Below are 13435 nucleotides of genomic sequence, written 5' to 3'. Positions count from 1 at the left end.
GAGGAAAAGATTTGGAGACGAATGGGCTACCTGCAGGTATGGGGAACGGTGCATAATAAGTCTCATCTTGCATGCCAGGCTAGGTACAGTCTCAAGTCATTAAAAACATACACGCCCCACACATGTTCATATTTCAAGGTGCACTAAATTATTGCATGCGATGATTAAGGCTGGCCATAATGGTGGTATCTTAGCTGGTATCATGCACACGGGAATAGCAAACATGCTGATGTGGCAAAGAATTAAAGAAGAGAGGGGGTTAGAGTAACTAGTGTTCATGCATGCATTGGTAAACACATTTTTTGTGAAGACCTACAAAAACTATTCTACCGCCTCTATCTTGCTAAGAGTAGGTCAAATTTTTGAATCGAGCCCTTTAAACTAGAAGGGAGGTAGTAGTACTCTAATAGCTAACCTTGGCCCTATTCGGATCCATGTGTTAGAGTTAGTTTGAACTCATCTAACCCAAAAAAAATTCACCCACCCAAGAGGTGCTTTATACTCATTATAATCAGTATTGTAGATATTGATATTTTTAGTATAAACGGTTGACGGAAGTAAAAAGGACCAAAGGGAGTATCATGCATGCGGAGTAGGCAAAAACAATTGCTCATTTATAGCCAGTCGAAGTCTCAAAGGGCGCGACCGCGCGAGGGAGGCGAAGGTCGTGGGAGGCGCGACGGTTGATGGAATTAATTGAAGTTACACACAAGCCGGCATAGCGTGCGAACAGGCAGAAGCTATACCGTTAGGTCTATGATATGGGTCTAATAGACATGACATCTAGTGGGTCCCGCATAGTTCTCGAGAACTGTTTGGGGGCTTGCAGCCGTTTATCCACCGGGCAAGCCAGCAACCCCACGCCGTTCGCACGCCCTACTCGTCCCCATCTTCTACTAGTACAATACCTTACAACAGTTCGCTCCCAGTCGTCCCGTCCTTTCACATTACGGCAGTTCCACTAATCCTAACCCTCCTCCCAAATCCATGGCGTCCCAAATCTCCATGATCGGCAGTGAGTACAACTTTAGAACCATCACCGGTGATGAGTTCGACGTCATCTACACCCGTTCTTCCGCAACGGTGAAATAATGCCTTGCTCGCTTCAAACGCATGTTCAAAAACTCAAATGATGAGTGGGTCGCTGGGCTAGATGTTGAGTACACCACAGTCCCGGGAAGCGAGAAGAAACTAAAGGAGGCAGAGAAGAAGAAGCCCGCCGTGATCCAGGTTTGCTTGCATGACTTATGCTTGTTCTACCACATATGCCATGCCGACGTTGAGTGCGAGGAATTTAAGAAGTTCCTCAAGGGCGGCCGAGTCAAATTCGTTACTGTAGACTTTAGGAATGACAAGGAAATCCTGGGTCAGATAGGCCTCATTGTAGGCGACCCCTTCGACCTCCAGAAGGAAGGGCTGGTGTCCTCCTCTCAGCCTTCGATGCTGACCCTGGCAGCAGCCATGATTGATCGTTCGTACGCTAAACTGAAGAACCTCATCACGAGTTTCATCATGCATGGGAGTCGAAGACATTAGATGAAGATCACATCCTGTACGCAGCAATGGATGCCTACCTTTGTTTAAATATCTACAATGGTTGGATGAAGAAGCAGAGCCCAGTGTCCGGTTCAAGCAAAGAAGCATCGGCGAAGAGGATGAGGGACGAGGACGAAGTCGAGGACGTGGACTCGGACTCTGAGTAGGTGGCAGTGTCGTCGCTCATGCTGGTTCTACTGCAGTGTCAAGCGGACTAGTTGCTTAGTTTATTTTCAAGGGTGTGTTGTGCTGAGGCCCCAGCAGAACTATGCTTATGTTCTTTCTCGTTATTTGAACTCTTTAGTACATACAGTAGTACTAGTAGTATGTCTTACTACTGTTCTTCTTACAGTTGGTACTGCTGCTCGTATCTTCGTGTTCCTACTGTAGCTAATACGTTCGTACTAGTAGTATAATTTGGGTCAGTCGATTTGTGAAAGAAGTTCGACGGAGTGAAGGAAGAAGATGGCAGGGTGCCCATGATCTATCTTATGAGTGTTGGGTGTGGAATGCAGTTCGCCGAAAAAAACGGATCGTGCCCGGGGTTAAACGGATGGCGGGGGGGAGCATAGCGGTGGCAGGCGGTTCAGGGGAGGGCGTGGCGGCGGCGGCAGGCGGTTAGGCGTGTGGCGGGCTGAGAAGATGAACCGTGCATCTATTTCGGAGGTTGAAGAAGCCCTTCTAGCCATCCATGTTGCATCAAACGGCTCACAAGAGTCGACTGACCCAAATTGCTCCTTCAGATTGCAGGATCCACGTGGCATTCAAGGTCTCGAAGGTAGTTTCTGCGTCCGCACCCAGTTTGCGGGCTCGACGCGCACGCGACCGGCTTCCGCCGCGATAGCCACCATGCGTGCCTCCTCCGCGCGGGCGGAGACGATAATAACATGCTAGTTCCTCCTCGCTGGCGTGCTGGAGCACGCGCTCGTCCTCCTCTTCGTATGTTGCGTGCATAGACACGACTCCACCAGCTGCTCGCGTGCTTGGCAGCGCGGCGGCATCGCGAGGAGGGACTGCACACGACGTGAGCGGGCGAGCCTTCGGCTTGGCGGTGACACGGCGGTGATGGGCGAGAAATTGTTGGCCGGAGCAGGCGGGCGCCGGCATGCGCAACGGCGGCGGCGGCATATTGATGAGTGCGCATATGGGAGCTTAGTTTAGTTTTATATAGGGTTGGTCAAACTTAAAAGAAAACCATACTAGTACACGTAAACATTAGACTTAGCCAGCACTTTTATTAGTTACCACAACCACGATACGGAATCCTGTGCAAGCGCGTGAACTGCGGCCGCGCGGTCGATCGAACGGTCCGTCACCGTGTCGCACTCGAAGGACATCCACCGAACCTTTTTGTGTGTGTGAAAACAATCCCCGAATATTACTCCACTTTTTTTCCGGGAAAAGTTCTTGACTCTACAATATTTCCATATATTTGAATTTAGCTCCATTCGTGTTTATTTGGATTTGGACGTTTTAGGTGCGCCCTAGTTTTTTTAATACTGATTTTGGGGCTGTTTGGTTCCCAGCCACCGTTTGCCAAGCCAAAATTTGGCAGCCATAGTTTAGTTGGCATGTGTTTGGTTTTGCCACACTTTGTTGCCCCTATGGCCCACTTGTCATAGAGACAATGTTGCCACACTTGCCTAAGGTTAGTTCTTCAAAATGAGAGCCACAAGTTGGCAAGCCTAAGAGAATCTTGCCACACTTTTCGAGTGTATGTAATGTGGACCCTAATGTGGCTTGCCTAAGGTGTGGCTTGAACCAAACACCCACCTAAGTTGGTCAAAGTTGCCTAACCTTAGGTGTGGCAACCTTAGGCAAACTTAGTCTCAAACCAAACAACCCCTATGTGTGTGACTGAGAGAGAACGTGTGTATGTTTCCATATGTGTGTTGTGGCAGAAGGGCAATGTGGAGACGGTGTGCGTGTGATAGAGACATAGAGAGGTGTGAATGTGCAAATGATCATGCATGAGTGAGACATAGACAGATGCCGATACGTTGTGTATACATGAGAGAACGATCTTCTATTTTACTTGTGTGTGTGTGTGTGAGAGAGAGAGGAGCATCCGTAACACAACAACCATCTCTCTCGATTAGTCCGTCCCTCGCACGATCGTATGTAACACATGCATCAACGTGCACATTTTTACACCCTCACCCGGCCCCTGCCCACCTCAAGGCCCGCACATCGCTCTCTATCTCGCACGCACAATCTCTTCATGAATACCCTGTTTAGCAAGTAGCTTTCCGTCACATACACACACAGTTCTCTCCTTAGGTTTGTTTTCTCTCAATATCTGACACACACACAGCACATATCACACACACCCCCTCCCCCGAGCACACAATTCATCCCCATCCAAGGTTATATGGCGACCACTCTCGCTTGTGCTTCTTCACACCCTAGCATGCACAACACCTCAATCTTCAAAGAGGGCATCGAGGAGATCGAAGACGGCGACCACACTGCGCTAGAGAATGCGGGGCCATTTGGAAGCAGGATGATGTGACGACGGCTGACTGACTCCTCCCCCCACCCTCTCTCTCTCGCACAAAATTACCAATCCCTCTCTCCCCCGCACAAATTTATCAATCCCTCAACCCACGAGATCCTTCCCCTCTCGTCCAGGTTTTTCCAGCTCTCTCATCAAACCTATTGTCTCTTCTCCTTCCACGTGTACAGAATCCGGATGCACACGCATCTCACGTATGTTACATGTCTCCATCTTTCTCACAGACCTAACTTCTTCCTCTCTCTTTCTCTCTCTATCTCCCTCTTTCTGTTTTGTTAGGTTTGTCTCCTACTCTCTTGTCCACATACATACAATCTTTCCCGCCCTATCTGCTCCATCTTCGCAAGCTCTCTCTGCACGTTTCATTCACACATTGGGATATGTTCAAAATGTTGCTTTTATAATGGCTGATGTAGAGTTATTGTTGGTTTTGTTGCATCCTACAAAGTAATAACTATGAAATGCATTTTGATTGTCATTTGACTAGGATTATGCGAGTTTGAGCATGTCGTGAAGTACTATAGACCTCGTATACATCTTGGAATTCTACAATGATTGTAACTATTGAATTTTATAGACCATTACATTCGAAGTCAGTAGCCTAATATATTTATTTCACAATTCAACAAATGATTAATTCACTACATACTAAGAAAACAAATGTGTACACCCTCCGTTTTTATTTAAGTCTGCGTATTAGCATTGGTCAAAGTCAAGTTTTGTAAACTCTCAGAAAGTTTATAACAAAAAAATTAACATATACAATAACAAATAAATACCATTAGATTCATTATTGAATGTACTTTCACATCATGCATATCTGTTATGGTAAAGGTTTATATTTTTCTATAAACTTGGTCAAACTTTAGGAAGTTTGACTTCGGTCAAACCTAATATGCAGAGTTTACTAGTACTACTCGCTAGTTGCTTAGCCGAATCACCCAACACGCCACACGGGGAGTTCAGTGTCACAAAATTTTGAGGTCGGCGGGAAAATCTCCCACGACCCTGATTCGAGCAGTGGGACGTTACCATCATAGCCTTCGGAACAGGCCTACGGATGACGGTTGGTAGGGGGCTGTTTCGTAACTTCAGGTTCACCCTACCCAGCCAACCCCACCCCGGCACCCAGAGTAGTACACCTGAATACTCCCCATTTTCTATCCCCACCGCAAAATAGACTTCTCCACGGCACCGCAGCCTTCGTGCTCCTCCCCTTCTACATCGGCGCACTCGTCCACCGCAGCGCATCTGCCTCATCGACGACCTTGTACGCCGCACTGGAGCCAGTCCACCGTCTTCGTCGTACACGGAGCCTCTTCCCCGGCACCGTCTTCCACGGTCTCGGATCTGCTTCCCGGAAGCCGACGCCAAGCGCAGAAGCACCACCGTCGTGGATAATGAACTGACTCCCGTTGCCGACCATGACTCACAGAGGCCGCCGCGACCATCGTTCTCCTCCTCGATTGGTAATGTGTGTATTGAATCACTTAGCAGTACATGTGCAGTTCCAATTTTGTTCATACCTACCCTTCAAATTTCCTGGGTGCTACTGTTCCCGTAAAAGTAATTGGTTATAGCCTCCATTGTCCAACAGAATATCAGCTTGTAATTGTGTGTCGCTCCTGTATCGCGCTGTGCTTGGGTAGATATTTCATCTGCAACCAGTAGTGTGGCAAATGATGGATAGTTTTTTAGAACTAGCAAGATGCCCATGCGCTGCACGCATCAAGATGCATTTGTATGAGTAGTTTATCTTGTGGGAGAAAAGGATGAACGAGGGAATGCCTTATTTGCAAATGCGGAGAGGGGTGTGGGTATATTTTTGCAAAATTGCCACAGTTTCCTTCCTATCCGTCGGATATAAATCGAATGGCCTATATTGCAGGATGGCAGGAACACCATCATCACCAACTCTGTTTTTATAAGAGTAGGGAAAAAGTAGACAAAAAATAGAGAGTAGAGAAGTAGAGATAAATATTGAATATAAAATAAATATAACAGTAGAGAAGAGAGTAGAGATAGCAGAGACGTCTGGAAAGGATTGCGCGCGCGCGGGAAAAAGCGGCCGGGCGTGCTCTAGTTTTGGCGCGCGGCGTCCGGCGCGCTTTATAAAATCCAACGCCCTCCCACCGCTCTGTGCCTTGCCACCGCTCTCTCCCCGCTCTGTGCCTCGCCACCGCTCTCTCCCCGCTCTTTTTCGCCTCGCCGCCGCCGCGCCACCATGCCGCCGTGTCGCCGGGAAACTTGGGGATACCGCGGCGTCCGCGCGCGCCCCTCCGGCGGCTTCTCCGCCGAGATCCGGTTCCGCGGGATGTGCCTCGGCCTCGACAATTTTGACACCGCCAACGAGGCTGCCCACGCGTACGACGCGACGGCGTGGCGCCTCAAGTGGCCTCATAGAACATTGAACTTCCCCAATGTGCTGACTCGGGAGCGGGCACAGGAGCTCGCGCCTCTGCCGCGGCTTATCACCGACGAGGATCGTCGCGGCAACCGGAGGCGGGAGCACCGTCTCGGCATCGCCGAGATGGACGAGGAAGCCATGGCGCTGTGGCGCCAACGCTTCCCGCAGGACATCATCAACGAGCGCGAGTTCTACGAGCAAAGGATAGCGGAGAGGGATAAGAGGAGGGCGGAGCGAGCCGCCTATCGTGAGGACAAGCATAGGCGAAAAGCGGACGCTCAATTCAACATGAGGCTTGGTGCAGCGTCGCCCTGGGAATCCGATGATGATCGGTATCTTCACGCCTACAGTCAGACGTCGGAGGAGGACATCACCGAGGAGGAGTCGGACGACGAGGAGTAGTTGAATAATCTATTTTTTATCTATCTATGCTGAGAACTATCCTCTACTCTCTATCTCTACTTCTCGATCTCAGCACTGTAAATGCTTTTTTAAAGCGCCGCACGTTGCGATTCTGTTGGAGATGCTCTAAGTTGGCAGACGAGTGCTTTAATGTTGCCCACAAGATGCGCGAGTATTACTAGTAGTATATTTTTCTTGCCATGTTGAGATTTTAAAACCACGAGTGCGAACATGCAGAGGAGCAATGAAGACCAAACACGGGATATTGGGGACATCTTCAAGGAGCGTGGCAAGTTAAAGAGGAGCTGCACCGAACCTATAAAACGAGCTTTGGTAAGTAACACCCTTTCAATTACTTTCGTTTAGCCTCGTGTTCTTCGATGTGTATATGTTGTAGTTTCTGTTTCTCTTCAGCCTCGTGTTCTTCGATGTGTCATAAGAAGATTCTTAATCGTCCTAATGCTTTCGTTTTTAGCTTGATGTAGGAAGTGGGTGTTCTCACCTTTTAGTCTGTTTTTATATTTTTTTCCTTTTGAATTCACTTCTCCCAGTTCTGTTTATCTGGCTTCTACTAAATGGATCTGGGTTGCTCTGAGTAAATATCTAAAAAGAAGTAACTTCATGTCAGGATGCAGTTCCTGCGAGGAGGGAAGTATGGTCAACCTCGAGATCATGTTTCCAGAATGAGGCTGGATTACACACAAGGTGCCAGTTCCCTAATAATGCTGGATTAGACACAAGGTGCAAATTCCCACATGATGCTGGATTACACACAAGCCAGGTGGAGTCGTCAGCTGTTCATGTACTCGTGGCTCTAGTAAAGGCTGAAAGAAAGTGTGCAACAGCCCTTGAGAATGTAGCTGAGTTCCTGAAGAAGCGAAAAGAGCAATCAGATGCTCTCTTCACCCATGCCAAAGAAGAGATGGAAGAAGCCAGAAATAAGCTAGCAGAGGCAGAGCAGGCTAGGCGTCTCGTGCTATCTAAAACTGTTGTCAATACAAAATTTCCTTCATAGTAGCTAGGTTCAAATGTTTATCCAGTCAACATGCCTATTGTGATGTCTGTGCATCTACTGATGTGGCACAAAATATTTTTTTGGGTCATGTAATAACAACAATTACTATCCAAACAATAACAGATGAAGCATTGGACATGGTATAGTTCACGCGCAAGCCCGACATTCCAAGTTCAACTTCCACATCAAACTCATGTTCACAGATATCTCCACATTCATACATAATGTCCACAACCATGATTCACTTCAAAGCCAAAAAAATTGAGGAGAGTTATGAATAAAGAAAAACCTCTAGTTTGTGCTACCAGTGCGAGCACAACAAGGCAAGACCCACTACAAGAAATATGTCAACTTGTGACCCTCACTATTGGTCGCTGAAAGGTCATAGTTTTTCATTTGTGACCTTTTTGTGACCAAAAACAGAACATCAAAAGCTGGCGGTCGTAAACTGAAATTAATGACCTTTTGTTTTGGTCACTGGCTGTTTGCCCAGGCCACGTCGGATCCGACGTGGCAATCTGATGTGGCAAAATTGCGACCAATTGAAAAGGTCGTTACTTAGAATCAGCCGGTCCATTTCGGTGCTTTAGATGGGCCGAGCCCATTAATTCAGCCTTTTTAATATATATTTTTCTGTTAATTTTCTCTAGCTACATGGGCCTGGCCCAACAATTTGGCCTTTTTTATTTTGGGCCATGGCCTTTTTAGTGTTACAGTCAATATATTTTTCAAGCTGGTCCCACAAGTCAGATGGGTCCCACTTGTAATAATCTCCTATATTGGTCCCACATGTCAGAAATGTGAGAATTGTTTAGATTATTTTCAGAAATGGGTCCCACTAATCAAGTTTCCATTTCACACGTCTTCGAATCACACAAATAATCAATATTTTAAATATGAATAGAACAAATGTAGAATTTCCTAGGCCTGGAGCTCTTGTACATAGTCTATTACATTCTGTGCATAGTCTATTACAACCCAGATATGCCTACTATTACAGTACTATAATCATTACAGTCTATTCCAGTCAAACAGAACAAATCTTTGCTGCGTAGGGCTACACGCGGCTTCGAACTTGAAATTTCCTAGGCCTGGAGCTCATGTAAAAGGGTGAACACAAAGGCATTAGAGTAGCCTTTTCATTCCTGGAGTAGATATTCAAACCTCCAGGTTTAGTGTACAGACCATCAGGAAATAACATATTTAACGAAATTTCACAGAAATGCAGATTTATGGACCGAATGTATGATAAAGCAACAGATTCAAACAACTTCCAATAACTAGATGTTTTAGAGACCAACTATATTACAACACTAGATGTTTGCGATGCATATTCGCAGAACCTAGGCATACTCACAAAATCTTAAATTAGTCCTAAAGCAATGTTGCCTACAAGGAAAACTTACCACATTATTTATTCTTTACAAAGTAGAATTTTCATAGATATCATTATCAGACACAAAATAGAAAGTAACATGTACAGAATGCGACAACATTTAGTTCACTCTATGGATATGTTAACTGTGAAGAGAATGACACTATTATGCGAGATAACTGTTGTGTTGCTAACAATCACCATGTAAGAATGCTTCGTTGTGTTAATACATGCACATCAAGTGAGTGTGGCATTCCGCTCTTACCGCAGCGGCACAAGTGAGATGATGCCCGATACGACTTGCTTCTCCACAAGACTCGACCAGCAGCACGCATCCTCGAAGGAACCAGCGGCACTGCTTGCTCCCTTTGCTCAGCTCCTTGCTGCGGAGGACAGCTGGGACTCGGATGCGGAGATCCCTGCACACGGCATATTGTGTCAATGCTTGCAGCAAATAGAAGGACCTCACATATCATAGAATTTGCAGCAAGTTCAAAAAGATGTAATAGAACTGATATAGGTGTACGAAGCAATAGGTCAACTGGAGATTCATGTCTACAATTTGCTAGAGAAGAAAATAACAAGCCAGAATACATATTATATCTGTCAAAAGAAGGACCGATTTCAATCCCCTGCTCTCCCTCTAACTTGTAGCTAGCCTACCAGTAGTTTAACAACACTAATAGATTTGCATCTGATGCTGCCACTTAATTTCAGCACATGACAAGACAAAAAGCATGGCATCAACAGGAGCATCAACAGCATACTAACACCTAAATTGATGGATTGGAGGGGAACTGGAACGTAGGAGCCAGGGATCTTATTCAGCAGTTTAAGAACATGAACATGGAGTAGAGCAACATATCAAAGACCGTTATTTACTTATTGCAAAGCACAAGGGGTGCAACAACCAATGTGACAAAAGATATGACTCCATTTCAAGGTTTCCATAAGACTGAAAAGCTAGTTTTTCGCATAAATACCACAAGTTTTTGAACCAAAAATAGGATTCATGCAACATTCGTAGTACGACTAACAACAAATGATCCTCAGTAGAGCAAACTTAAAGCTCCTCATGACAATCATAGAAACAGCGGGACTACCACAGAGCAGTAAGTTTCTTGATTGCCACGAGTAGAGTTGAAAGATAGCCTACAGCCTCCTTCCTCTCCTTCCTCCCTTCCGGCGGGTGCTGTCAGTGGGAACTGGAGTCATGTCCTCTGCAGCACCAGAACAAACATTATGGTTAGCCATATGTAGAGACAATAACATGGACATATGTGCTTCCACAAACACTATATCAGAAGAAGCATGGCGTACCAATACGCCCAATTTTCATCCCAGAACGAGCAAGAGCCCTGAGAGCAGACTGAGCTCCAGGACCAGGTGTCTTGGTCTTGTTGCCTCCAGTGGCACGGAGCTTAATGTGCAGTGCGGTGATACCAAGCTCCTGAAAGAACAGAAACAACTCTGAGACACATCCAAGGAGAGCAATGCAGGACTACATCCTAGTCATGTACCAGCATTCCATGATAGTTGGCAAACATCAGTCTAATGAGCAGAACACAGCTGATAATAGAAAACGCATATAATTGATGTGACATAACAAACTAGACAACCAAGAAATTGATGTCACATAGCTAGTTTCCAGCAATATCCAACGACAAATTTATGTCACATATATGTATCTATCATGCAACAACAAATACAGGACATTCAAAACAGAAATGCACAGGTGTAGCCGATGAGCAGGTAATAGTCCTAATTCAGGTCATGTTATCATATCAGGTATTTCATAAGGACATCTAGGGACATATATAAAAGATCCTCAAATAATCAGCAGACGCCACAATTAGCTCATTCTGGTCATCGGCGAACACATCCCCTGCGTATGTAGACACACACCCAGACAAACTAAGCATTAACTTGTGAGGATCAGAGCAACCTACCTACTACAGTAACTTACAACGATGAGCAAGTGAGTGGGTGAGAACTAGTTATCACAACAAATGAAGGAGGATGTGTAGGATATATAATCCGCGAGCTAGGAAAGAAAGCAAGTATGCTTATTACATAGTAGTGGTTGAAAAAATCCTCTGAAGGCTTGACAGAGACTTTGTAGTGGTTGGCAAGTAGCTGGATGGGCTGCCCTTCTTTCCCAATCCATTGGGAGGCCTGGACACTATGTGCCTCCTAGGTTTTGCTGCCTTGCTTGGAGGTGGCGGTCGCGGTTCGCTCTCACTGGCAGTCGTCAGCCTATCAGCCTCCGGACCCTGTCCTTCTTAGTGTTCTCCAGCAGCCCCTGGATGCATCATCCACAACAGCAGACCACCACATCAACCGCAGCTCAAGGAAAGGATTTTTTACAACAGTATTAGGTTGCAAAAACAACTCTAAGAGACTGATATTGTAAGTTCATTGACATTCACAAGCCATTTGCATTTTTGTTCAGAACTATGCAACACCATTGACATTACTTTCACAACAGAAACAAGAAACCATGGTGCACTGTAAAAAAATTGCACTCGTTTGTCACTTGAAAGGAACTTCCAGAATGAGTGTGTAGTGTATATATTCTGGTGAGCCAGTATTGATCCAGTATGAAAGATCTAACACAGAACCATCATTTTTTCCTCTATGGAAATACAATGCTAGCATCCAGAGGCAAATACAATACTTAGTGAGAACTTACTACTGTGCATGAAAACATGAATGTACACGAGACTTTGCAAACTGGACAGACTTTGCCAACCATAACAGACAACTAAATATCGTTTTGGTCATGTATTTATGTATGTCTAGCAGCACATGACAAGTAAGCACAGCGGCGGGGGGTATATGATCAAGGATTTGCCAACAAGGGGGGTTATCTTCAATTGTCTCGCAGAAGTTCATAGCACATCTGGATGAATGTTGGCAAAAAAATCAAAAGGGGCTGCTCATCTTGGCAGAGGAACTCATGGCCAACGACAGGGAGGAGGGGAGGGGGCACGAACGAGGGTCCTTCACCTGATTGGTTCGTCGGCCGGAGTGGGGCGCCGTTCGCCGGAGTGGTGCCCTGGCCGGAACGACCAGGAGCTGCTACGAGGGAGGAGCCGCGCCCTAGGAGTCGCGTCAGAGGATGGAGAAGCGGCGGAAGATGGGCTCCTACCCGCCGTCCAATGTGGCCGGAGCTAGCCGCGACGAGGAGCCAAAGACCGGCGGCGGCCTCTCCTTCAACTGCGCCTTGACCTCGTACACCTTGGCCAGCCTCTCCTTCAACTGCGCCTGCGCACAAGCACACGAGCGCTTCAGAATCACCGATGAAATGCAACAGAGCTGAGGAACGAGAGGAAGGGGGCGAGATCTCGAACCTTGGAGACCTTGGCGGACTCACCGGGCCGCCACTCGTCGCCGCCCCGGCCGCAACCGCCATCCCCGCCGCGCCTCCTCCTCCTCCTCAGATCGTCCGCATCAAGAAGTCACTACCACATAAGCAGTAGCGCCCGCATTGGATCCAGCCCCGCGCGGCCGCGGTGCGCGCCAGCGATCTGGCGTGCGGTGGAAGCGCCACGACGCTTAGCGGGGAGTGGGCGGGGATTAGGAGTTGGTTAGGATTTGGTGCTCGGGTGGATGACCTCGAGCACGAACTGCTTGCGGGCGAGCAGGCGTTGGTCATGAACTTGCGGGTGCGGAAGGGAGCGGGAGCGGCGGCGGCGATGGGGAAAAGGGAGCGGGAGCGGCGGCGGCGATGGGGAAAAGTGAGCTAGGGTTTCGTGGGTGGATGAGGATGATTCGGGAGGGGGCGAGAGCGACAAGGGGGGTGTGGGCTGCCGTTGGATCCGGGTGCATCCGACGGTGCTTAATCAATTATCCGCGTGAGATGGTTTTGGACCAATCAGAACGCAGTACCCCTTTGATGATGTTAAGACCATTTAAATTGGTCATAACCGATTGAAAATAAGATGTTAAATCATGTCTGCTATTTGATGGCCTAGGAAATTTATAAAAACAAATCAAAATCAAAAACCTTCCCATTGTGTCGCCAAGTGTGACCTACTTTTCAGTAAGAATAACAAACTTTGAATAATGCAAATATCATAAAAAAGTGTTCGAAGAAATGAGTTTTTTGTAAGAAAGTCATTTTCCGAGTGCCCAAAATGATTCTTTTATGAAGAACCTAGCAATTATTTGTTGCAAATTTGG

General features: G+C 46.8%; 1 protein-coding gene across 1 annotated transcript; it reads right to left on the bottom strand.

The window, feature by feature from the left end:
- Positions 1–8686: 8686 nt before the first annotated feature.
- Positions 8687–12665, bottom strand: LOC141037177 (uncharacterized). The gene is made up of 7 exons (XM_073506374.1): positions 12627–12665; positions 12449–12517; positions 11324–11443; positions 10571–10700; positions 10407–10470; positions 9516–9669; positions 8687–9020 (listed from the first exon to the last, which is right to left on the bottom strand). Exons 1-7 carry the CDS (start codon positions 12663–12665, stop codon positions 9015–9017), a joined length of 582 nt encoding a protein of 193 aa, XP_073362475.1. The 3' UTR covers positions 8687–9014.
- Positions 12666–13435: the final 770 nt, after the last annotated feature.

Source organism: Aegilops tauschii, chromosome 1 (genome assembly GCF_002575655.3).
Source record: "Aegilops tauschii subsp. strangulata cultivar AL8/78 chromosome 1, Aet v6.0, whole genome shotgun sequence".
In the NCBI taxonomy this organism is placed as follows: domain Eukaryota; kingdom Viridiplantae; phylum Streptophyta; class Magnoliopsida; order Poales; family Poaceae; genus Aegilops; species Aegilops tauschii.
This window is presented reverse-complemented; position numbering and strand designations above follow the sequence as displayed.

Coding starts and splice junctions, on each gene's coding strand:
- LOC141037177 (XM_073506374.1), bottom strand. CDS start 12,665: ATGGCGGTTGCGGCCGGGGCGGCGACGAGTGGCGGCCCG. Junction 10,701..11,323: donor ATTTTTTCAACCACTACTAT/GTAATAAGCATA, acceptor CTGTTCTTTCAG/GAGCTTGGTATCACCGCACT. Junction 10,471..10,570: donor GATGAAAATTGGGCGTATTG/GTACGCCATGCT, acceptor CTGGTGCTGCAG/AGGACATGACTCCAGTTCCC.